Source organism: Anneissia japonica, unplaced genomic scaffold (genome assembly GCF_011630105.1).
Source record: "Anneissia japonica isolate Jap-2015-1 unplaced genomic scaffold, ASM1163010v1 scaffold288031_len342695_cov171, whole genome shotgun sequence".
Taxonomy (NCBI): Eukaryota; Metazoa; Echinodermata; class Crinoidea; order Comatulida; family Comatulidae; genus Anneissia; species Anneissia japonica.
In genome coordinates, this window is record NW_022725829.1 from 60,694 (window position 1) to 86,692 (window position 25,999).

Genomic DNA, 25,999 nt, shown 5'->3' on the forward strand with positions numbered 1-25,999 from the left:
AAAAGCTTATAATTCAAAAAAGTAATTAACTTCATTACACTGTTCTATTGACCTCCTAGTTGTACAGCCAGCATAAGGATCTGTTTACCTCAAGGGGGGATTGTGTTTCCTCATCCCGTTTGAAAGGAGGGGACAGGAGCCCCCCTGTCCTCACCAGGGAGGTGAGATTGTTTCTCATCTTAGTCTGCATGGAGTGTTTGATGTGTTTTAGTTACGTGTTTATTACTTATCTGTGGTAGCTGGCAAAATAGATCTCATCCTATTCTTTATATGGTTAGGTTCACACTAGACCCTCAGTATCCAGATCAGGAGCTAACCGTTAGCCCTAACCGTTAGCACCTGTGTGTGAATGCCCGATCGGTTAGTGCTAACCGTTGCCAGTAAGTGGATACGCTATCGGTTAGCGAGCGCTATCGGTTAGCATGTTGGACCACGTTTCTATCATTAACCAATCAGTTGTACGCATTTCCAGTTTCCCATCATCATTTTCTTGATATCTAGATTGGGGATTCTCTTGTATGAACACAAGGGTGAGCGCGTATGTAATTTATCTGGGTCCTGCTAACCATTAGCTGGTGTGTGTGAACGTAGCCAAAATATCTGTAGAATAAGTTGGTATATTATTTTTTTCACTCATGGCTGAAATTTGAACACTCTTACGAGCTTATTGTATCACACTGTATAGAAAATGATGTCAACCTGTTCTTAACTGGCTACTGAAGTTTCGCATTTCTTTTGGGACTGTTATTATATGAAATTATAAATATTACTATACACGAGTGGTTGATTTATGTCGCTTCAATTTTTATTATAAATCCGCTTGACATCCTATTTAGAGCTGAATGAATTGTAATGTAGTTTGCATGCTACCCTTTATATCCTGCTGTGCACTATAGCCTTTTAGAGGTAGTCCCACATGCTTTTGCAATGATCTATTATGAGCCCACAATAAATAATATATCCCCTAGCAATCCTTTATATAAGCACCACTTCAAATATCTGCTTGTTAGCATCATCTAAGTATTTCCAAATCCTTGTGATTGGTTCTTTCCAGCTAGATTCTTTTGATTGGTCAAATCCAGCCAGATCCTTTCGATTGGTTTATCCCATCCAAATCCAACTGATTGGTCCATTCTGGCCAGATCCTTCTGATTAACTGTAATAGATATGGCCAACACAAATAGTTACGATAAATTTTAACTCATCCAAACCTACTTATAAAAACATTACACTGATTTATTTATCCTACATAAATTTACAAACTGAATGGAATTATAATTTTTCTTGTATTCTGTCATCTTTGACCTTTTCCCTCTCCTACAACACACCTGCGCTTGTTAATTTTGGTCAATATTTGGATCATATTTTGTGATTTTGTGATTCAGTTCCAGGAACCTATCATTAGAGAATAAATAAATAAAATAGACTTTATGTAGAGAATCATGTCTATATGTTTGTTATGTGAAGGATTGCCACCTATCTAATAGGACAGTGATTAAGTCGCTATTGGTGATCCCTGGCCATTAGGATTAAAATTAAAAAATAAATGATAATATGGTATTAGTGCTGTGCATTTCTACTGCACCATTCTTTTGGTTGCAAAGCCTATTTTCTGTCAGTAATGAAATGTGGAGGTATTTTTGGAAGAATTCATTCTCGCAGCTTAATAAGAAGAAAATAAAACTGATAAAAAGGACATATGGAATGTAATCAATTCTAATTCATAATGGTTGCAACTGAAGCTATTACTGACACTTTTTTACGTTATGATATATACAGTATATAATATATAATATGTGTGTGTAAATTAATATTCTGACCAATCATTTAAGCAATGTAGCATAGAAAGTCATTAATCAATATAGGTTATTTAATGAGAGTGCAGAACTGAAAGAGGTCCAACTCTCTGGGTTTCGTTGCAATGCAATCCTATCTCGAAAAGCGCTACCACAAACTAGACGGCGTTCGTATCTAATGCATTCTGCTTGTCTGTAAAAAGCATGTTCGAGTTTTGAACTGAAATTTCAATAGGGTGCCCTATCTCGTGGTAGCGCTTTTTTAACGTTTTCATTACATTCATTCAAAAACAGGGCAGTCAGACATTTTGCAATTTTGTACGCTTTGCTACAAGTGCAAGTGTTCATTGAACGTTTGTCAGATTCAGATGTTGATTGCTACAGTATTAAACCCTGTCCAGACTAAACACCTGACATTCCTAAATATGGTCCTAATGACATCCAATCATCACCATATACACTATTTTCGCTAAATTTGAAATGAAAATTCCGAGAACCTGGCAACTACCACTGGGGGACTTCCAGAGGCCTAGGCATTTCGCTCTACGTAGTTACTTGTTTACGATGCTCTGTGATGTGTGCACGACCTTGTTGTAGGCTAGTCTTTGAAAACAAAATGCCAAAAAAAAAAAAAAAATATAGGGCGCATAAAGCCTGCAGTTTTTTTTGGTTGTCAAAAGTACTCAAAAAAAGATGTCGGAAAAAATGAAGTTTGCTCAGCCAGGGCTGCTGGATGTCCTCTAGTAAAAAGTTGCGATACGTTGGTAGCACTGTTTCAAAATAGACCCGATAAAAGGTGTATATACGTACACCATTACTGTATATGGGCAAACAACAACTTTTTGTGAAAGAAAATTTGATAGAGTGGACAGAACTTCAAGTCTGTTCAGATATATCTGCAAGTATAGATTCATGTACAGAAATTAAATAGAGAGTTTTGAGTTCTGTGTGAATATACAATCATTAGGTATATATATCTGATAAGTGATTGAGACAGCGACACTTATACCTGTAGAAAACACAACTCATAGATACTGGATATCCATCTGTTTTGTTGTCAAATCTTCACCACACACTGTGATCCGTATCTGACTAGGAATTGAGATTCTCGTGAATACCACAAAATGTCTGACTAGAGATTTCTCAACACATACCAGATATTTTCAGAACCGTCGTGGTGTTATTGCACATGCTCACTATTGTTTATTCCTTCAAACAACACAGCACATCCAATGATTATCCTTCTGTTCTGTTGTGAAGTCATTACCACACATTATCATGTATATATAATTTGATATGCTACTATCATGAAAGCAGCTTACAATATTACTATATTCACAAGCATGTTACAGTATATATTTATCCCTTTACTTCATTTCATTTTTTTTGGTCATTTTTCCCATTATTACTGTCACTTCATTTTGTTATGAATATCCTTGGCTTTTGAGTTGTATTGGTTCAGCTTATATGTGTTTTGATTATTTTATATTTTAATTTTATAATAATTTTTAGCAATGTATGTTTTAAATATTGCACCTGCCGTTAATATGTATTTACAATGCATATACAGTACATTTATGCATATATATTCATAAATGCAGTCATCAGCACTCATAAATATTTATTATATATATATACATATGTGTATATAGTCTCTTATACACATCTAGATGTGTATAAGAGACAGCACCAACGTCGTACCAACGTCAGATATCCGACCCCGACGCTTACCGACGCTTATATATATATATATATATATATATACATAATATATCCATGTAATCATTAATATTCATATATTTTCTCAAATTCATATATATTAATTAGTACAGTATTTATATATATTGATATTTATATAATGACCAAGATATGATTTGTATTATTATGTTTTCTTTATTTTTTTTTTAAAGGTTTATGGAAGATGGAAGACAGGAAGGAGGAAGAAAAGGAGAAAAATCCCGATCTTGGTCTCCCAAAAGAAAGACAAAAGACTTCATGATGAGAAAACCGAAACACAAGGTAAATTTATGTTAAGGGTTAATGGTTATATTTTTGTACAGTTAAACTTGCCTAAGTCGACTTAACCTAACTCAAATAATTTCAAAGTCAATCTTATTTTACATTAATTAATGATCTATAAGTCAAGTATTATTGTTAAACAATATTTTAGTGCCATTTTGGATTCGACTTTGGCAAGTTCAACTGTATTTCCAAAATATTAAGTTCCTAATGTTTGATTAACACATTTTATTATGTTATTTAAAAAAATAATCATCTCTAAAATAACGTTTATTCTTTGTTACATTACAGTTGTCAAAGATGTCAGGGAGGAAGAACTCATAATTACTCAATCAAAGTCTGAAAAAGAAATAGCAGAAGATGAGTTAGTACATACATCATTCCCTCACAAGAAGACTGTGAAAAGACCTCGTAAAAACAGAGTCTTAGATAGGCTTCTGAATATAAATCGTATGGAAGAGTCCTCTGATGAAGACGAAAGAAATAACACTGTGTCTTGCATTAAACCAATCCCGCCAAAAAGTCTCCTCCCACCAAGCAAATCTCTGCGGCCAAAAAACGTAGTGCCCATGCCCCCTATTAAGGAGAAACGTGGATGGCCTAAGGGGGTCAAAAGGGGAAAGATTGAACGGCCATCTATACCTGGAAGGAGAAGACGGAGGCGTAAAACTGCCTGGTACTTGAAAAAACCGAACAAACCAGTAGTCAAATCACGCATTACTAAGTCACAAAAACTGTCACCAGAAGAAGATAAAACCAATGAAAAAGAATCTAGTGATTTAGAGAGGAGGAGCGGTGAGCAGTCAGAAGGTGAAGATGCAGATTGCGAAGATGAAGGCAGAATGGAAGAAGAAAATGTGTGTGTAAATGGTAACTGTACTCCTCCACCAATAGTTGAAACTGTGGATAAAGCAGAATCGGACGATGAGAAAGCTACTCTTCACAAAGAAGATAAATTGGAAAAGTCTCCCGACAGATTGGTTGAGGAAGATTGTTTACAATCAGAGTGCATTGATTCAAAGAGTAACCCTCAAGTAGATCAAGTGGAGGATATGGATATTCAAATAGATAACCATGAAGACAAAGTGGAGAGTGAGAAAGAAACTGCAGATCCAGATACAACTGAAACTTGTAAGGTGCTGAATGATGCTGAGATTAATAGCAATAGTGATGCAGAACATATTAGTAACAGTGACGATTCAGTAATTGAGGATAACGATTGTGAGGGTTCAAAACTTAATGAACAGAGACCAAAGGACCTTGATGTAAATAGAACCCCAGAAATCAATGATGATGAAATTGTAGACAAGGCAATTGAGGTGGAAAAACCTGAACCATCACCTAAGCAATCAGAAACACCAATACCAGAAGACATATCAACACCAGTAGAAAAAGACATGGTAAAAGAACCGGAACACCAGGAGGAACCTACAGCCAATGTCGATGACTGCTCTGGAAGTGAGAGTGAGGCCACACACACTGAAAGTAGCAGTGACGATAGTGGCAGCATCCACAATGCTAATAAAGAAGATCTTGATTCAGAATTGGTCTTGAACAAGTCAGAGGAAGTTATATGTGCTGAACATGAAAATGATGGTGAAAAGAGTTATGGAATTCAAAAAGATAAAGCCAATGAAACATTGGAATCTGAAGAGACAGAGGAGAAGTTTGATGATTACACAATCAGTCATTCTCCTGAAAAATCACCAGGAATTGGTTCAGTTTTGTCACCTAAGGATTTCAAAAAGCAAGAGAATACAGTTGGCGATGATGATGATAACTTTGAAGCAGATAGGCATAGTCTGGATGGCAGTTTGATGCAAGCATCCTTTCAAAACACAATGATTGATGCTGCAGCAGCTGCTGAAACTGCAGTTGCCGTGGAGTCCATCATGGAAGAAGATGATGAAGAGGATGAAGAAGAGGACGAAGTTGATGAAGCAACTCAATGTTTTGATAAAGTTGTGAATAATAACTATGGACAGCCTAATATAGAAAATGCTATTTTACCAAATGTTAATGAGATCTCTGCCTGCCAGGACAATCTTGGTTTAGAAGGATTTAGTAATGAGCCTTCAGATATGTACAATAGCACCAACAATGCCCCACTTCAAGATCAAACACAGATCACATCAACTCATAACCAGAATATGGGGATGATGGGGCAGATGCAGAATGACCACTCGTTGCAGATGCAACAGTACTCTTGTCATAATCCAATGCGCCGTAGCAGTTGTATGGCCATTGCAAATCCTCCAAACCTTGACACTTACAGTAACATGAATCCACCAGATAACATGAATACACCTGTTCCAGGATCGGCAATGGGAAGTTGTCTTGGAAATAATCAATCTACGTGCAATCCAGGGTTAAATCAATCAGTTTGTAGCCCAACAATGAACCAGTGTAGTCCCAACATGACCCAGCAGGTGTGTAGTCCTGTAATGGGTAATATACACAGTCCGCAAATGGTAGCCATGGCCAATATGCATAGTCCAAACATTCCACCTCAAAGTCCAGTAGCAGCAAAACTACGAAGTCCAAATATGAACACTGCACAGACGTTTAATTCAACAATGGGTAGTGCTCAAGTTTGTAGTCCAGGCTTAGGCAGTACCCAGGCTTGTAGTCCAGAATCAACTGCACAATCCTGTAGTCCAGTGATGAACCAAGCTACAGGATGTAGTCCTACAATAGCAGTCTCCCAGAGATGTAGTCCAAGTATTGCTGGTGCTCAGGCATGTAGTCCAGCTGTGAATCCAGCCCAGGGATACAGTCCTGCCCCTATTAATCCAATCCAAGGGTGCAGTCCAGCTATGAATTCAGCAGTGTGTAGCCCTGGTATGGGTAATGGCCCTGTGCCAAGCCCTGCAATGTCATCAGCACAGATCCGCAGCCCTTCCGTTAACAGCAACCCAATGTGTAGTCCAGCCATGCAAGCTAGCCAGGTATGTAGTCCCATGAATAGACATGATGTTGGCCAAACATCGTCGGATCCTACACTGGCACAAATGCAGGGACATGGCCTGCAATCTTCACACGAAGGGCATGGTAATAGTGGACGCTACGGCATCGATGCAAGAAGAGAATCCAACTGCAGTCTTGCAAAACTTCAGCAGTTAACAAATGGTATATCCTACCAAGAATCTCATGGAAACTTACCAGTAGCACAGTCACCTAGACCTCAGACAAACATCACTCCACCTCACAATCCAACCCCTCCGCCACCACTTCAGAAAAATATTAGCCCCCCTATGTCGCAATTGCCAGTAGTTCCACCTCATGCTGCTGACATCAACTACCATCACCACCACCACCACCAACAGCAGCAGCAGCAGCACCAACAACAACTGCTACAGCAACAACAAGGGATGAGACAAGTTCACCAACACCAACAACAGCAACAGCAACAGCATCAGATGAACATGATGCAAAACACAGTGACACAGAGGTACCAATCGCAGTTAAATCATGATATGCAAAGACAACAACAGCTCTATCAACGCAACTCGGGCCAACGATATCACCACCAACGATTTAAAGGCTACGGATCACCATACTTCCATTCGCAACATCACCACAATCCGCAGCATGGCTCTCCAGCCCAGCATTGCAATTACATGCCGCAGAACTATAACCATCATGGACATATGAATGGCTTTGTCACGCAACCTCTACACAATAATTTTGATACAGGAACTGGATATATGGAACAATCGATGCAAGTAAACATGATGTGCCCTCCTGCACAATCACAGATGTCTTTCAGAAATACACCGTACGGGCCCGGTACTATGTATAACCAATATGGAATAATGGACTCTCGTGGTCAGACCATCTTACGAAGGTGAAACTACCACCAGCATTTTAAGATATTTATAATGTTCATACCAAATGTATCGGATCAATTGAAAACAATGATTTCTTATAATTATTTTAATGATATTTAAATTTTGACATAATAAAGAGGTGCGAGGTGAGAGGATGGATTTTGTAACTGAGACTTGAGTGAAGTAATTAAGCTTAATAAATATACTTATAATTAAATCCATCAGTGTCTATGAGTGCTGATGATTCAAAAGAGTACTTGTAACTATTCAGAAAAAAAATATTGACATTGTGTTTTAGCAAAGGTTGAAATTTTGTTTAATTATATATAGGTCAATAAATATAGAATATAATAGAGAGAAAGATTGTTTTATCCAGCTAGGAGTGTATTTGTATACACAGCAATTTTAAACTACATTCTCTGTTCGTATTACTTGTTTTTTTTTTTTTTTTTTAAGGGCACAGTGATTCTTAGATTTGAGGCCAGCTTTTGAAAATTACTTTCTGTACATGTCACTGCCTTTGAAATCATTTTTTATCTTTATATAAATAAAACAATTTATGAAATGTATCTTCGAAGATCGCAATATATTTGACAAAATTGAAGAAGTTGTTTGCTGTGGGTGATTTTACTGGTATTTGATGAATTTAAGTGTTTATCATCATAGTCATATTAGGTCAGCAGAGATTTAGGTAGTTGTAATACATTGCAAAGATGCTGATTATGATAAATCTAAACGCAGTACAATTATCTACTCAAGCATTGGTTTAGATTTAATTATATTTTAAAAGCCAGAAAATGGCCTATACCAATCATAGGTGTGTGCTAGGTAAAGGTCTGTGTCAGTTTTATACACTGCTATACCTTTGGAAAAAAAAAACAAACCAGATAATTTATTTTAATGATACCAAGAATATGTACATATACACGTGGTGTATGAATACAAGAATTACAGATTGAGCTTGTTCAATATGTTTATGATTGAGTATTGAGGTTTAACTAGAAAATGGTGTCCAAGGTGGTGTGTATCTGGTAATCTTGTATACCAGTCAAGCCTCCATACCGTTAGTCATAAATTACCAGATTTATTTATTTTTATTTACTTTATTGTTTGCCACAAAGACATGGACAAAATGTATCATTATGTATTAGTACTTTTTAAAAAAAAATTGAGAAGAACCATTGGAAAGGCTATTTTTCCATTTGCAGCTAATCTTTTAATCGCTTTAAAATTTTATGTATATTATTCAAAAATGAATTGTTTTAGGAAAATGAAGATGTTTTCTTTGTATTTTTGTATATTTAAATATTTTGAAATATCACTGATGATTGAGACAAGTCTATAGATCACTGATATTCATAACGTGTAATCCGAAACAGGAAGGTTGTATTTTGCCTGCATTAAAATCTATTTATTAATTTTCTGTACAAGAACTAAGTTCGGTCCCAATGGGAATTTAAACAAAAATATTTTCAGTAGCACCTTGCTTGAAACTTAATATTGTCCAAGAAATATTGTCAGGACACAAAAAATATCACTTGATAATAATTTGGGGATTTTAATTTGGTAAAAGGGATGTTTAGGTTGCATGTAATTTTGGTTATAATTTTGTTTTCCACTTTTGTGCTTTACTTAAAATAATTTGGTCATCATTTTTTTTATTACCTGTTTTACAAGAATATTATTTTCAGACTGAAAGATATAGTTGTTTATAATAAAAGAAAGGTTTTGTAAATTCAGGGTAGGTTTTTATGTACATACAAGTTGTGAAAATTGTTTTACATTTTGCCAGTAGTGATCACTTAACCTTACCTTTCTATCTGCTAAATTATTTATATCCATGTTATAACGGCTATAAAGTTATCTATTGAATGTATATTAAGATTCAAGTTTGTCACCAGTGGGTTTTTTTTTTCAGGTTTTTTTTTCAGTTTAAAGGAATTTAAACTTATTCAGTACATGTTAACTTTGGCATAAGGTTCAGGGGTAGGCTACACAGATTCTGTATTGTGTACATAGAGGGAATTCTGTAATAGTAGTTCCAGGCTTGTTGTTCATACTACAAATACTGTATTTACTTTTGTAATGCTGCAGACCCCTGTGGCACTGTAATGAGTTGTCTCTAGTCTGTGCATTTGCATGAAAAATGTAACCCATGTAAATGTAGATATATTTTCACTGTGTACAGTTACCCAATAAATCTACTTTTGAATAAGTGTATTGACACTCATGTTTTTCGATTGAACTTTTTATTGTCTTGTAATTAAAATGTAGGTACTGCAATGTAGGTACACCTTCAGGCAATAATGTGAGATAGTTGCATTCGTTTGAATGGAACGACGCCAGCAAGCGCTCCAATTGGGGCCCACGGCGGGTCCAGCCATTGGAGACACCTGGCCTAGCTGTCAGAGAAACCTGGGTCAGCCATTAGGAAGTAGCAGTAAAATCTTTGGAGGAAAAATATTTTATATGCTGACCTGAGAGTGTCCTTTTTGGCAATCTAGAGGTGACATAAACCTAATATACAACTTTTTAACCTCAGCCCAAGCTATGATGAGGATGAGGGGGCATGTGCCATCTGTTGGGGAACCACTTGTAATGGAATGGTAACACCACCTCTGCTCTTGACAGCATAGATTATTTTTTCTATATTTTACTTGATATCAAATTCAAGAAAAACAGTATGGATGCATAGAGTATTAAAGTTTAAAATAACATATTTTCTGATGTTTATGAAAACAGCCACTGCAGTGGCTCCTCCTTCTTTTCTTGCATTTCCGATCATACAAAAATCTGCAGACATATCTCCCCCCGCCCCCCCGGTTCTGCCGGCCATGGCTGTAATGTGGAAAATAATTTACTGAAATGCAGTGGCTCCTACTAGTGCTGCCACTGCAGTGGCTGTTTTCATAAACATCAGAAAATATGTTATTTTAAACTTTAATACACATGCCCCTTCATCCTCATCATAGCTTGGGCTGAGGTTAAAAAGTTGTATATTAGGTTTATGTCACCTCTAGATGCCCAAAAAGGACAGAAAGAGAATGTTTATCCAGTCCCCGACCGAGTTATATTTTCTCGCAATTCACATTGGCGTTTCTGGGAGAGGGGGCTCATGGGTCCTGATCCCTCCCTTGGGCAACAAAAAAAAGGAGGAAAAGAAAAAGAATTCTAGACCTACCTTTTTAGGACCCGTGAGCTGATTTTTTTTTGTTTTTTTATTACAATAAGAAAATTAGAATTTTGAACAACATAAAAATCATTAAAACACACTTCAAATGTCGGGAAAGCTCATTTCCCGCCATATAGGAATCAAAATTTTCAAGGGGGAGATCCCCGGAACCACCCTTTCTTTTTGAATTTAAGGCAAAAAGAATACGCATGCAACTACTCATTTGTTTATGTATGTACATTATACACACATAAAATAAAAAATGAGAAAAATTTACCTGACTGTTTTCAAGTGGGGAAAACCTTGAATTTTGAAGAAATTTTAAAAGTCATTATAATACATTTTCAGAAGTCAGGAAAGCTCATTTCCCGCCATCTAGAAATCGAAATTTTTCTTTGGAGTTAATTGATTAATTGAATCACTTTCAAAAGGTGGGGGGGGGGACCTTGAATTTTGAAGAATACACACATAAGGCCTATTTACTGTAACAACAATGGGAAAAAAATTATCTGACCATTTTCAAGAGTGGGAAACCTTTAACTTTGAAGAACTTAAAAGTAATTAAAAAATACTTTAGAAGTCGGGAAAGCTCATTGCCCACCATTTAGAAATCAACATTTTCCCGGGAAGAACTCGAACCTCCCTTTCTTTGGGTTCATTGATTCATTATAATAATTATCAAGATGGGAAAACCTTAAATTTTGAAGAAATTAAAAGACACCTCAGAAGTCGGGAAAGCTCATTTCCTGCCTTCTAGGAACCAAAATTTTCCTGGGGGAGAACCCTGTTGGATGGAAAAAAATAATTTGCCTATTGAACCCTAGCAGGGAATTTTAATTCCGGTACCCCGACCTAGGCTCTAGTCGGTCTTTTGGCTCGGACCCCTCCATCGCAGGGGTGGCGCCAGGATTTGCCCGATGAAAGCAAAGTGGTCGAGCTTCGATTAAAAGGTTTCAAAAGTGGTCCTGACAATTTAGGGGCTTCAAAGGCTTATTTAATCAATTTTATAGTCTACTAATATGTAGAAAATACATAATTTTTTTCTTTCCCCCCAATGAATTGTGCTTTTTCGCCCCCCGTCAGGGCCGCTGGCGCCACCCCTGATTCATCGAAACACGTCAAACCCCTTGTTGACAAATTTCTGGAGCCTCTGCTGTACCTGTACGGAATGTCAAATAATAATATAATACTGTACTTTATTTCTGCATTTCTTGATTACAGTAGATTTGCACCTTTTGCATTGGATTTTTTTAATTTTGAGATTGTACTAAGGAACATTTTAACTCTGCATCTTCCCTTTAAAATACCCCCTCTGGGAAAATACTGACACCATGGCACTTCTTTTACTAATAATAGAAAACAAATTCATAAGTACACAGTTTTGTTGACAAATATTTATTCAAATTTAGGAGACAATCCAAAAGGTAGGTTTACTTGGCCTTATGAGACAGCTCTGCATGGAAGTAAGGATGGTGACTGGTAAGAGGTCATTCACATTTCATCATCCCAGGGAGCACAAGTAACTCCATGATTATACAGTATGACCATTTTATTAATCATAGATAATGTGGCAAAGATTAAACAACATTGAAGTTAGGCCTAGACGATGATACAGTAATTATGTGTTGTACAAACTTCTTGTTCAGTTTTTAACACTGTTAACTACTGGGAAATCTGTAATTTGCAGAGCCCCTGTCACCAGACCCAGACCTAATAAATGCGGTAATACAATTATAGATAAAGACAACCTTTATAATCATAAATAATTACATTTTTTTTCACGAATTGAAATCTGCTAATCTACATCAAATTTAGAAAACAAATATTTTACAGAGAATCTTGAAATCTGTAATTTGCAGAGCCCCTGTCACCAGACCTAATAAATGCGGTAATACAATTATAGATAAAGACAACCTTTATAATCATAAATAATTACATTTTTTTTCAGGAATTGAAATCTGCTAATCTACATCAAATTTAGAAAACGAATATTTTACAGAGAATCTTGGAATTAACATTTTTACAAGAAATAATTATAAAATAGACTTTTTACTGAAGAAAACTAAATTTACATTAACAGGCTTCAAACTTTAAACTCCTCAAAATAATATACTCTACTTGCAATGTTAATAGCATGTACTTGTTTAGTCCATATAAACGATGACAACACTCTTAATTCCTTTCTAATAATATTAAATAATATATAAATTTGCACTCTTGATATATGGCTAAAGAATCACAAACCTATTTCAAAATCCACACCGAGGTAAATAGATTATTATTTTGTAAACGTATGCAGCAATTTATAAACAATGCCACTATAAGGATTATTAATTCCACATCTTACTAGGGAGATGCATCTCCCTGATCTTGCCACTACTGACAAGACTTTACATAATATGGTAATAAGCATATTAAAATTGTAAAGTATGCCATAACATATGATACTGGATTGTATTGTAGCTGATCTATAAAGTTAAGCACACGTATATACCTGATTAAGATCCCTGTATAATATTAACAGTTTCAAGTCATTCGTGACATCATCACTGTACAGTAACTCCCGATGTAAATGTATATGTTTGGCTGAATAAAGAATGAATGAATGAATGATGTTATATTCCTAACCCAAACCATGCATTAATTTTACATTAGTGCATGGTTTTCTTAACCTTTGTTCGGTTCATGTACAAAAGGTCAAAACAACTTGTACAAAGTACTTGTAATTCCCAGCATGAAGAAAATTCTAGGCTAGTGAGTTTACATTTAGCACTACGATGCGCGCCTGCAGAATGAGAGGACAGACACTTGTCCAAATGCTAGCTATGCATAATCAATAGGAACTGTTGCTGATAATGCTGAAAACATACACACTGTTAATCCAACAAATATAAAGTTGCTATGGTTCTGCATGAATACACCCAACATTTTAATAAGCCACATTGCACAGCATAATTTGCATAAACATTAACCAAACATCCAAAGTCTTTTACTAAAAAATATTAACAGCATTATAACATAATTGTATATTATTATAAAACAACTATTTTGTGTGATATACACACATTCTACACAACAACTTTAAAAAGAATTACTTAAAATATTTACAAATACAAATTCCTGTATTATTTACAAAATAAAGACTAGCTATGGTGATTAGTGATGTATCTAGAGGTATTGAAGGGTGGAGGGGGGGGGGGGGGGGGGGGGGTGGTGGTGCTGATGGGGATAGTGAAGTTGAAGGTCTTGATAATAAAGTGAGGAGGAACTAATTGGCAAAATAAAGTGGGTATTAGGTGATTTTTAACTACTTTAGCATATTTTGTGCTTAAAAAATTTCTAGTGGATGCAGGCGCAAGCAAACCAGGCTCAAACTTATAAATCATGATTTTTAAAAATCTGTTTAAAAAAAAAAAAAAATGTTATTATTATAACAACAGGTTAGATAATAATTAAGTAATTTTTTGTTCTACTATGTTATTATTAACTGTAATTGCAGTATCTGTAAGTACAATATAAAAATATTATATAATAGCACATTATATGATTGTGTTTACAAAGGTTAAAAATAATTAAGAGGTACATATGTGGGCGTTGACATGCAAGTCTGCTGCCCTCTGGATGGATGGTTCTTTTTACTTGCAATAGTAAGTGTATCAACAAACATATTCATATTCATAGAGATAATTATTTTGTATTATCGTTACCAGTAGTATTATAGCAATCTAAATTTGTTACTAATAAAATTGGAGTTTGGCATTTTCTTTATCAATCAATGATTAACACTCTGCCCACCAAACACAGAGATCTCCGTTTTTCAGGTTGTTATGCAGATGTACATGTACTAACAATTTGAACACTATATTCAGTCTGGACTGTAAGTATTTCACTATTTGTTTGTTTACATTAGCACAGAGAGGTATTGATTTACTTTCACGAAATCATGATTATCTGAGCTCCGTTGTGCCAAATTGCGTAAATCTCCAAAAGTGAGTCATTTTCAATTTGCTGTCAATCTGATCACATACGCACTCTCAATGAGCTTCGGAAAAGTGTTAAAGCTGACACTATTTTTTCAAATCCCTGGCAGTCAGAGTGTTAATGGCACTTTCTTTATCAATCAATGATTAATTAACTTAAGTTGGACCAAAGAGTATAAATAGAACAAAAGAGCAAACTATGCTCATTGAGAACGTAGAAAACGATATGTCATACGCAGCCAGAGTAGGACGCCCGCTACCGATGGATTACCTAGTAATGTACCGCGCATAGTTTGTTTATTTGTATTGCTGTTTTCCACATGATAAAATACATTCGTAGAGGGCGGTTAAATTTCCTTATTTTTCTTTATCATCATACCATGGAAGTGGCCGCACTTTATGTGATCATAGTAGGCGCACTACATAACGACGATGGCGACTTCTATCGTAACAAGGGGAGTGACGTTTTAACGAAGAGGAATACACTCTCTTGTTCTATATACTCTTTGGGCGGACCTATTAAAATACCCAAGTCCAGAAACATCTGCAGCTATTGTTTTATCCAGCATTTAGCTTATCCAAGAAGGAGACCTGAAATATTTTAATTTGGATAAACTACCTGTAACTGAATCCCTTGTAAACTGATCACTCATCACCCTCTTCTTCACTCTCGTCCCCACTCTCAATGTTATTGTCAGGTGGTGGGTTGTTTGAATCGCCGATCTTACTACGACGTTCAAGTTCTCTCTTGACATACACGTAACGAGACTCGGCTAAGCAATTACGGCAACGTTGAGTACGTGGATGATGGTAACCAAACACCTGAGGGAAACATTACAATGCCATAATAATAGATAAATAAGAATATCCACTGAAATTTCTAATTTAGGCTGTGATGTGAGGGTCAATAGGACAGTGGAGTAACGTCCCTACCCCTGGATGCATAGTTTAAATAGAGTGGGGTATGCGGGTCATTAGGACCTTAGTAGAGTAACGTCCCTACCCCTGGATGCATAGTTTAATTATGGTGGGGTATGCAGCTCATTAAGACCATAGCAGAGTAATGTCTCTACCCCAGGATGCATAGTTTAATTAGAGTGGGGTTTGCGGGTCGTTAGGACCTTAGTGGAGTAATGTCCCTATCCCTGGATGCATAGTTTAAATAGAGTGGGGTATGCGGGTCATTAGGACCTTAGTGGAGTAACGTCCCTACCCCTGGATGCATAGTTTAAATAGAGTGGGGTTTGCGGGTCGTTAGGACCTTAGTGGAGTAACGTCCCTACCCCTGGATGCATAGTTTAAATAGAGTGGGGTTTGCGGTTCATTAGGACCTTAGTGGAGTAACGTTCCTAACCCTGGATGCATAGTTTAATTAAGGTGGGGTATGCTGCTCATTAAGACCATAGCAGAGTAATGTCTCTACCCCAGGATGCATAGTTTAATTAGAGTGGGATATGCGAGTCCTTAGGACCTTAGTGAAGTGATGTCTCTACCTCTGGAGCACAGTTTTCATTAGAGTGGGGTATGCAGGCAAGTAGGACCTTAGTGGAGTAACGTCCCTATCCCTGTATGCATTGTTTAGCTAGAGTGGGGTATGTGGGTCATTACGACCTTAGTGGAGTAATGTCCCTACCTCTTAATGCATACTGTAGTTTGAATAGAGATGTCAATAAACTTAATTGTACTCACTTCTTCGCTAACTTTCTGCCACTTGATGAACCAATCATATGCCTCAAAGTAGCGTCGATTGTCCTCGTGTAGGATGCCAATGTTGAGGTAGAGTCTGGATGTGAGTACGCTATTCTCACCATATGCTTGAAGGCAGAGTTCCAAGGCTTCCATGTATTTCTATAAAGAAAATGTTGGGAAGATGCAAGATATTCTGGGTAGCCTCAAATTATGCAAAGATGTAATTGGTGTAGCTGGTATCAATAATACTTTCAGTGATTCTGTACCATTAGGTAAAATTACAAATACTCTAGTACTATTATTATTACTATTACTATTAGTATTAATATCATTATCATTTTAATATCATATATACTGTATTACCGTCGTCTAGGTTATGCATTCACCGCTGTTTATCTGACTGTCTAATTTAGCAGGACTATGCATAAACAAATGCATGAATCATCAAAAAATTAGAGTGATACACATATGGGATCAAAGGTCAAGGTCACAAAAGGTCAATTTATTTTTGTTTTTTCCCTTTATTATTCAGTATGCAGGGCCAGGGTGGTGATGGAGTGTGACCACTCTTGTTATTACTGTTGGCATCACTATCATTATGTTTTAATCACAAATCATTTAGTAATTGTTTCAGATAGAATGATGTAGAGTATGTTTGCTGCATTTCATACCTCCAGTTGTTCGTCACTTGCCCTTTCTAGTAGAATTCCTGCTGTCATAATAGCATCTGCAAGATGCCCATCATCACAAAGCTGATCAGAAACCGAAAAGAAGCATACTTATTAGAATTACTTCAATATACTAATGAACTTCGAACTTACGGCTATATTTTCTTTACAGCCTTCACTTTCATTTGAGCAGGGTTTGCTTTTTAATAGGGTGAAGCAGTGGCGAATAAAAAATATGGCGAAACAAAAAAAAAATGATATTCAAATATAAGTCTGACAATGCCATTTCCAGCCGTTAGAGGTGCCATAATCGTAATTTTTCTTACCTCGGCCCCCAACCTTCATCCCTGAAAGTCCCTAAATTTTTAATTCCTGGATCCGCTACAAGGAAAGCCCAAAATATGGCGATGACTGATCGAAATCAGTATAAAACAATATTTTATCAAATAGAAAAATTTATAAAAAGACAAACTAGGCCACAATTCTTAATTATTAAAAATATAAAAAGTCTATGCAAGATATAAAACAACATACAGTAACTCAAGGAAATGGATTTAAGATAATTAATACATTAAATTAAAAATAGATCAATTATTAAAAATAATAAAAAAATTTAAAAGAAGTCTATAAATTATTTTTAAAAAATAAAGTGGGATTTTAGATACATACATCTTTGAATATTTGTATGGCTTTGTCAATGCAGGCCTGCCCCTCTTCAATTGCTTCCTCCCCAGACATGCTGTTGTCCCCTCCACACTCTAGCCAACTCTCCAGGTTAAATGCCATCTGCACCAGAGTCTTGCCAAGTTTATACTAATTAATATAAGAATTAATTTTTTTAAATTTCAACAATAGTTTAAAACAGGTGTTATTACTTGAATTTGCTCTCACATGAAAATACATAGAGTAACCTGAAATTGTTTTGTAATTAAACAAACATATAAATACGGTATTGTTAATTGTAATTTACAAATGGTAGCATAAAAATATTTAAACTGAGCAACTGAAAATTACAATTTGTAAACAATATAATTTAAAAAAAATTTTCATTGTCATTTGTATGTTTTTTATGTACCGATCTTGTCTTCTTCTTGTGAATTATTGGCATTGTACTGTATTTATATTTTTTTTATATACATCTGCCAAGCAATACAATTTTCTGTATTTTTATATTTACCAATAAAATTTCTTGAATCTTGAATAAATAAGTTATTTTTTTAAACAAATATTAAGTTTGACTTCAGTTAGACTATACTGACCTTATGAATTTCACCTTCCAGAGTCTCTCTTATAGCTATAGACTTTCTAGCAAAGTCTATGAGAGGTCTTAATTCCCTCAGTTGACTGGGGTCAATGTACTCATAAAGCTTAAGTTTCTAAGAACAAAAACAGAATAAAAAAAATGTAACAACAGGAACCCTATTATTATTCAGTTTCAGGGGTCAAAATTATTCTGCATTTACCCTTTGAACTTCAATGCATCTTGCGATAAAATTACAAGAATTACTGAATTTAGATTTTTTTTCACAATACATGAAAGCCATCATGAGACAGACCATACAATGGTAAACTGGGAATATATAATAAATATTATGTGTGTGCGCTGAACCATACAGATCTTTGGAAACTTCATTGCATCAATGCTTCTAAAGTATTTCAGAGTGCAGCCTTTCCAAAGAGGTGTTTAATTAAGCCATTTGTTAAAGATGCATTATGTCCATGTGTATGATAAAATGCTCTATAAAATTTTTAGGGGCTTGGTTTTAGATTCAGGGGAAATTTTCTTTGTCGGATATGCATGAATTCTCATAGTCTGATTCCTAGGTTTTTGGTCTAAAAATATTACTGTACTGATCCAAACCAAGATATTGTGTTCAGCAGAATTCATTGTAACCATTAAATCTCTTCCCTTGACTCCCTACCAAGGATTTTATTATGAAAACCTGATCAAGGCTCTTGTCGCCCCGCCCCTCATTCGGACTTTCAATTGGATTTATTGAAACCCCGGTCAACAAATTTACTGAATTCACCCCTAACCTGCATTGACAGGCCCAAATTGCCATTTGCAAGTAAACTACAGTTTGCTCTCCAATTTGGGTGGCCTCATGGTTAGCTTTGCGTTAAATGATTGAAGATTGTTATTTTGTTCTTCGAAAAAGTGTTGAGACTTCTAAACAATTGAATACTCACATCATCGTAGATAGTAGCTGCAAGGTGGTATAGCTCCACCATACGTTCTGGCCTACTGTTCAGATGATCCTGCTCGATCTTCATGGCTTTTTCCAGCAATGCTAACGATTTCATATTTTCACCAGATTGATTACTGCAAAAGGACACATAAAAAAAAATTATATTTCCATCTAACGATACTATTTAATGAAGTGAATACACTAAAAAAATGTTATTCAACTGCAAGCTTAGGCTTAGCCAGCGAGCCGTCCGGTCGTCTTTTAAACGGCCTACAATTATTTAGGACGGCCACTTTTACCATGGCGGCTTGGATGGCTTGTCCTAATCATCTCGGCCTAGCCTAATTGGGCCAGTTATACCTTTAGCAAATTCTTTATATTCTTCAAATCTATCAAATGTTACATTAAACTAAAGCTAAATTATATTTACATTTGATAAAAACAACATTTATTGATTGAATGTACGTTGTTTTCGCACCAATATTCGGCGGGGATTCCCAAAGATGGGCGTGGCGGCCCGCCCATTGACTCAGTGCCATGCCCACTGGCTTCCATTTTGGATGGCCTATTTCGTTTTTCTGGCTAAACCCCTGACTGCAAGACACTTCCTTGCCACCATCATTGGCTCTCTTTTAAAAAAATTATTAATACAGTATATTTACAGTGCATAGAAGCATGTGTATGGTGTAATTTATAAATATAATATTATCACTATCATTGAAATTACCAACAGATTACTTTCATGTATAAATTCCACCCCCACCATCATCACCATCTTTATTAAATCATCTTAATGCTTTTCATCTTCTGATATAGTGCATTTTACTTTTAACTACTAGCCTGTGCTGTCTTCAGCTAAATTATGTATAGACCCTTCAGTAAAATTTGCTGTTTATGTTTCCTAGCCATGTTAACTTTACTACCAGCATCATTTTATTTAATTCTTATCTCACAAAATAGGATGAAATAAAGAAGGTAATGCTCTGAAAGTTCCGTATAATTATGAGACTTTAAGAGTGAAGTAGTTTATATAGTTGTTGAGAAATAATTCTGAAATATATTCAGACACATTGTTTCCTTGAGTGCTGCAGAATACCCTAAAAATATAATGGCATTGCCCATTCTATTCAAGCACATTGTTTTCTTGATTGATGCAGAATACCCTAACTTAAATAATGGAATTGCCTGTTGTATTCAGGCACATTTTTTTCTTGATTGATGCAGAATACCCTAACTTAAATAATGGAATTGCCTGTGGCATTCAGGCACATTGTTTTCTTGTGTGCTGCCTGAATATGTGGGGCGATTACATTATTATTACTAAATTTTTCATAGTGAAATTCTTTATAATGCTTTATTTTTATACAAAATTCAGAGGAATTGGGAAAAAACTCACACAACCCTGGCAACCTGTTCGTATCTCCTGGCCAATAGTTGTAAATCTGGGTCATCACTCTTATCTATCTGGTCAAGCTGGCTTTGGTAGCGATTCTCCATCTGTGTTTGCCATGTTTTACCACAACCCTTTTAAGAACAAAAACAATCTCATATTATGCCACATGTACAAGCCAACACCTGCATATTCATCCTTATTCTTTAATCGCCTTTACAGAGATAAACAATGTTCAAAATACAAATTTCACCAATTTTAGTTTATGCTAATAAACTCACAACATTTGGACATGTTCCAATTTACACATTTTCAAGTTATCATTTTGAGAAAATTTATAATTAATTAAGTTGTTGGGTCTGAAACTATTAATGCTGATGCTTTAACTGTATGTCCATTAATTATTTACATACAATCTATCAAAATTCTAACAACATACAAGAATTATAAGTTTTGTTACACATAATGATACAAAAATTCAATATGAAACTGTATAATTAAACAAAAGAAAAATTTACCTCTCTCCAATATCGTAAAAGCAAAGTACTATATTCTTCATTGTACAACTTGTCGAATATTTTCCAGTCCATCAAGAAATCCTTCAGTTTATCAGGGTTGTTAATTTTCAGCAAATGTATTGGCAATTCCTAAGGGCAAAAAATAGAGAAAAAAAAAAACACCACATTATTTGGTAACTGTGTCATAATTGAGTATGTAATAACTACCAGGGCCCACATATGATGTAATATGTAATTCTTGATCTAATTGAGTACAATTTGCTACCTTGTACTTTAATTTCACAGTTTGATGTTGACTATAATTTTTAAAAAAGTAACTTTTCTCTTTTTGTACATTCACTCTGATAATTTTTTGATCTAAATATTATAGTAACTGTTTTACTTATAAACTTTATTTTACTCATATTAAACAACTTGATAAGCAATGAGCTATTTAATGTACATTTTTGATGTCAATAAAGATACCGAAATGGTCCGTCGGAAATCGCACGGTATAAATGATTATAGATTGATAGGTAGAAACAGCTATGGTTTCCCTACAAAGTTGTGGACACTTACTTCAACTTTGCGATCAATGTTGTCTGTTTGCTCAAAGAAGTCTGCTAGTTTGGTGTGCCACCATAGCTGGTCCACTACCCCAGTTGTGTTAACATCAAAGTACCTAGAAAGACAAAAACTACTTTAGAAGAAACTAATAATACTACTAATACTACCACTAATAATAGTAGTAATAAAATGACTAAATCATAAAATGATATAAAAAAAAATTACTAATCTTTATTTTTTCGAATTACCTATGTAAAAATATCAAAGCTGGTCTTGTATTACCAAGGATTCTATTTGTAGTTACTTTGCATTATTACCCAGGGAATTGGTACACATATGTGTTGGGGTGGGAATTCCATAATGTGGTGATTATTGGCTGCAACATTACAAAAGACAAAACCCAGTGGCTAGACTGGGTATCGAACCCCACTTTTTTTTGGTATTTACGAGAGATAAATATAGAAATGAAACTAACTTCTTCCTGACAGCTTTACTGAGTGCCCTGTGGTAGAAATCCAAACGACCTTCTCCACTATCGCCAAAAGGACGCAGGAATGGTTTTAATGCTCGGAACACCACAGCCCATTTAGCAGCAGGTAGCGGACCTATATCCTTACTCTTCTTCTCCCTTCCACCATCTACAAGAAAAAATTATTAAATTTGTAATAAACCTTTCTGGGGTGTCAATCAAACTGGACAACTGACCAATCACAGCAGGACCAGGAGTAGGACCTTAGGAACAACAGCTAAGAGGCGGGGCTTAGCAAACACTATTTTTGGTACTTTACATAATTAAAATGAAAACTGTAAATTCTGAGTCGGTTGTCTTCTTTATTACTTTTATGCAATGTTATTCCTACCATACATTATACAAGAATGAGGAAATAAAATTTTAATGAACCTTTGTCTTTGCCTTCTTTTTCCTGTGGTTTCAAGTTATCTTCGTCTCCAAGAATTTGCAATAATTCTGTTTCCAACAGACCTGTGGCTGACGTCTCCAATAAACATAAAGTTGCTACCAAAAGCTGCCCACCATTTTCTTCTTCAAAACGTTCAAACACTTGCTCCAATAACCTGGTTAAGAAAAAGAAATGTTATAATTATAATGCGCCAGGTAGGGCAAAAACATCACTCCTATGATATTTTCCTGATGCAAACTCGCATCGAAATAGCATTTGCATTCAACACCAGTAAATAAGCACAAGCTCGGTAGTCTAGTGGTTAAGGTGCCAGGCTAGTTATCTTGAGGTCATGGGTTCGATTCCCACCCGAATTCCTTGCAATTTTTTCCGCTTGTATTTGGGAACGTACTGAGTATTTGGTACATAACACGTCAGATAGGGTAAAACATCACTCTTATAATAACACTACCAATACAACTACACACACTTACTCTAATAGACCATCTTTCATGCTGTTTATCTTGTCTGTAACCCTCTCAAAAAAGCCAAATACCCTCAGTTCCTCGCATGCCACAGCAAGCCAGAGAGGATTCTGGGAAGACTCTTTGGATAACAAACTGCTGATCTGGTTTTCATCAAGACGTTTGTTGTATTTGCCAAGCATCTCAGTAACAATCTCCTACAAATTAAGAACAGGATCAAAATAAATATTTGTAATCATATATCTTTACATGAGGCGAAGACAACCCAAACCAATCACTCCTCGCAAACCGTGTTTCGGACATAACGGCCAAAACATGTGGAATGTCAAAATTTTCTAAATCTATTTAACTGCACTAAACTAAACTTTATATATCAACACATGATGCCATGTTTTATTTTCCCCATTTTCTGATTGGCCAGTTGTTAAGTTTGATCGACACTCTGTTACAGCCTGAGCAGATTGTCGTTAAAAACGATTTGTTGCGTGTGCCTCATCATGTTCTCCATTAAATGGCATTGGTCAATGATTGTAGGTACAGTGTGTGCACAGTTTTATTGAATGCTTCATCAAAGAGCTATATGTTTGAACAAATGGTACTTTTTACAATTCTGCCTTATCTGGGGCGAATGCAGGGGGTACAACGATGCAATTGCACCTCCCAAAAATTGTATTAAGAAATATTTCTGTATTATATTGTTGATATGAAATAGAACTTCTACGATTTTTAAGGTAAAATAGTGCAATTTTCGGCCACCTAGAGGTCCAAGTTCTCAAAATGTTCGCTCCTCAGTGAGGTTGTGAGGACTCTCAAGTACCCCTTACCGCCAAATCCTGCATCCGCTCCAGCTTACGCACTATATAAGTACTTACATTACTATACACATCCATTAAATAATTAAGTAAGAAACACTAAAATATTTGTAGAAATAATGACTTGCTTTTCTTGCTTCCATATCAAGTGGTGTGACTAATATTTCTTCAGGTTTAATTGATCTCTCTAGCAGCATTTTGTGTGGTGGGGTGTCATTTATCATTGAGATGATAACACGTACTTGAGGCGCCAGGCATCTCGGCAGCCAACGTAGGACGGTTCCTGACTTGTCGTCATCAAACTACAAGGGATAAAGAATTAAATCACCATCACTTGAAAATTATCAAGAAATAGAAAGTCCAAGGGAATAATACAGTACCAGCAGCCCATAAGCTAACCTCGTAGGTAAACAAACAGTAGGCAGTAAATATTGGATTAAAATGATGATGGGTCAATGTTTTTCTCAACAATGTAAACACCTTTAAGTGTTCATGGCTTGTACCTGATTGAGAGCATCAATGATGACCAGCACTGGAGGTGTTTTGGTGTTGGACAGAACACTGCACGTCATCTGACAAGTTGTCTCTAGATTCTTAGGCATCGTAGCTTCCTGAAGTGTAAAAATAGCAGACATACTATGGATATTATTACAGTATATATCCGTACTATTAACGTTCTTTGCTAATCTGTGCAATATGTAAAAAAGTTAAAATTGGATGTATTTTATCACAAAAAAGAAAAAAACATTTCTTAAAGGACATTTGTTGACTTACATTGACTGCACCCAACTCTTTTAACAGTCGTTTCAAAGCTTTCTCAAGATCTGTCGAGCCAGGTACTGCACCAACAAAATGATAAAATATATGCCAACCACTGTCACCTCCTCTGCCAAAAAAGATACAAAAACTGTTTTGCACAACAATCAAACAATAGAGGGCACCCTATCAGTATCATTCTATAACAGAGATTAGCATAGCAAAACCAAAGAGAACATCAATGAAACAATGATTGAGAACAATTGAATGCACACTCTAGTATCCTTAGTAATAGTTTTAGGTAATTATCTTACCCTGGGATTTGCTTTGCCATGGCCATTTGCTGGCTAACGTCTGCCGTCTTGGCCATTAGGGATGATTTGCCAGTCCCAGCCCCTCCCAGTATAACCAGTGAATTGTTGACGCCGATATCTGTGACATATTTCTCAACTCTTTCAAGGATTGCCTTTCTACCAAGCACTAGAGCTCCTCGATTCTTTAGGAAAGACTGGGGCAAAAAAAAAAATGAACATAATCTTGATCGTGAATCAATTTATATAGATAGAAAGAAGATGAAAAAAATATAAAGTAGAAAAAGATAAATCTTAGGTAATCTTTATTTCAGCTTTGTTCATTTAAGGAACATTTTAATAGAATAATAATAATGGTATATATTTAAAGTTATTTGTGACATGTTCCTCTGAAACCCAAAGAAAGTCAAAGTTAACATTTAGAGAAAATATGCATTGGTTGCTAAGGGGTCATCCATTATTTTCATCATTTTCACGAGAGTACAAAAAATACTCTTCCCCCCCCCCCCATCATTTTCACGAGAGTACAAAACATACTCTTCTCTCTAGACATTCGGAAATGGCACTCTCGGATGGTAAAAATGCTTTTTCAAAGCAGTGTTTCTCGACAAAATTATTGACTTCCTCCCGACGGCAGTTATGCTCCCTCGTAGCTCCTCCTCTCTTAGACACCCTGAGGCGGATGCAGGATTTGGCGGTAAGGGGTGCGTGAGCGTCTACCTCATGGCCCCCACCATGGTTGGGGCTGAGGGAATAGACAATTTTGAAAATAGGTACCTCTCAGGCATTGATCTAGAGTTTTAGCTCGGTCTCCAAGAATCGCTCACCCTATGGTCGACAGTCGTGTCAGTTGTGGTTCACAGACGAATCGGGGTACCTTTCCGATTGCGCAGGGCAGCTAGCAATGCACCCTGATTCGTCTGCGTCTGCAACGCATTC

At 35.9% G+C, this 25,999-nt stretch overlaps 2 protein-coding genes across 8 annotated transcripts in view; one reads left to right on the top strand and one right to left on the bottom strand.

Annotated features, from left to right (window-relative positions):
- The window catches only part of LOC117112928 (histone acetyltransferase KAT6A-like), a 60,268-nt gene extending 50,397 nt beyond the window's left edge, over positions 1 to 9,871 (top strand). For 5 of the 6 annotated variants that reach the window (XM_033256146.1, XM_033256145.1, XM_033256144.1 and 2 more), the window contains exons 17-19: positions 60 to 161; positions 3,707 to 3,815; positions 4,107 to 9,871. In XM_033256146.1, the coding sequence (XP_033112037.1) occupies positions 60 to 161; positions 3,707 to 3,815; positions 4,107 to 7,666 (3,771 nt within the window). In that variant the 3' untranslated portion in view covers positions 7,667 to 9,871. The remainder of the gene's footprint in view (positions 1 to 59; positions 162 to 3,706; positions 3,816 to 4,106) is intronic. The other variant, XM_033256149.1, reaches the window with a different exon arrangement.
- Positions 9,872 to 12,196: 2,325 nt separating this feature from the next.
- The window catches only part of LOC117112923 (TPR repeat-containing protein DDB_G0287407-like), a 26,385-nt gene continuing 12,582 nt past the window's right edge, over positions 12,197 to 25,999 (bottom strand). The window contains exons 9-25 of one of the 2 annotated variants that reach the window (XR_004446110.1): positions 25,064 to 25,257; positions 24,768 to 24,879; positions 24,497 to 24,604; positions 24,122 to 24,295; positions 23,191 to 23,378; positions 22,699 to 22,871; positions 22,273 to 22,435; positions 21,810 to 21,912; positions 21,252 to 21,380; positions 20,740 to 20,867; positions 19,345 to 19,477; positions 18,414 to 18,530; positions 17,824 to 17,967; positions 17,158 to 17,238; positions 16,487 to 16,645; positions 12,694 to 15,619; positions 12,197 to 12,527 (exon numbers count right to left, since the gene is read on the bottom strand). Coding sequence is in view for 1 of the 2 variants with exons in the window: in XM_033256138.1 (XP_033112029.1) it covers positions 15,443 to 15,619; positions 16,487 to 16,645; positions 17,158 to 17,238; positions 17,824 to 17,967; positions 18,414 to 18,530; positions 19,345 to 19,477; positions 20,740 to 20,867; positions 21,252 to 21,380; positions 21,810 to 21,912; positions 22,273 to 22,435; positions 22,699 to 22,871; positions 23,191 to 23,378; positions 24,122 to 24,295; positions 24,497 to 24,604; positions 24,768 to 24,879; positions 25,064 to 25,257 (2,283 nt within the window). In the remaining variant the exon portion in view is untranslated. Of the gene's footprint in view, positions 15,620 to 16,486; positions 16,646 to 17,157; positions 17,239 to 17,823; positions 17,968 to 18,413; positions 18,531 to 19,344; positions 19,478 to 20,739; positions 20,868 to 21,251; positions 21,381 to 21,809; positions 21,913 to 22,272; positions 22,436 to 22,698; positions 22,872 to 23,190; positions 23,379 to 24,121; positions 24,296 to 24,496; positions 24,605 to 24,767; positions 24,880 to 25,063; positions 25,258 to 25,999 lie in introns of both variants that reach the window. The other variant, XM_033256138.1, reaches the window with a different exon arrangement.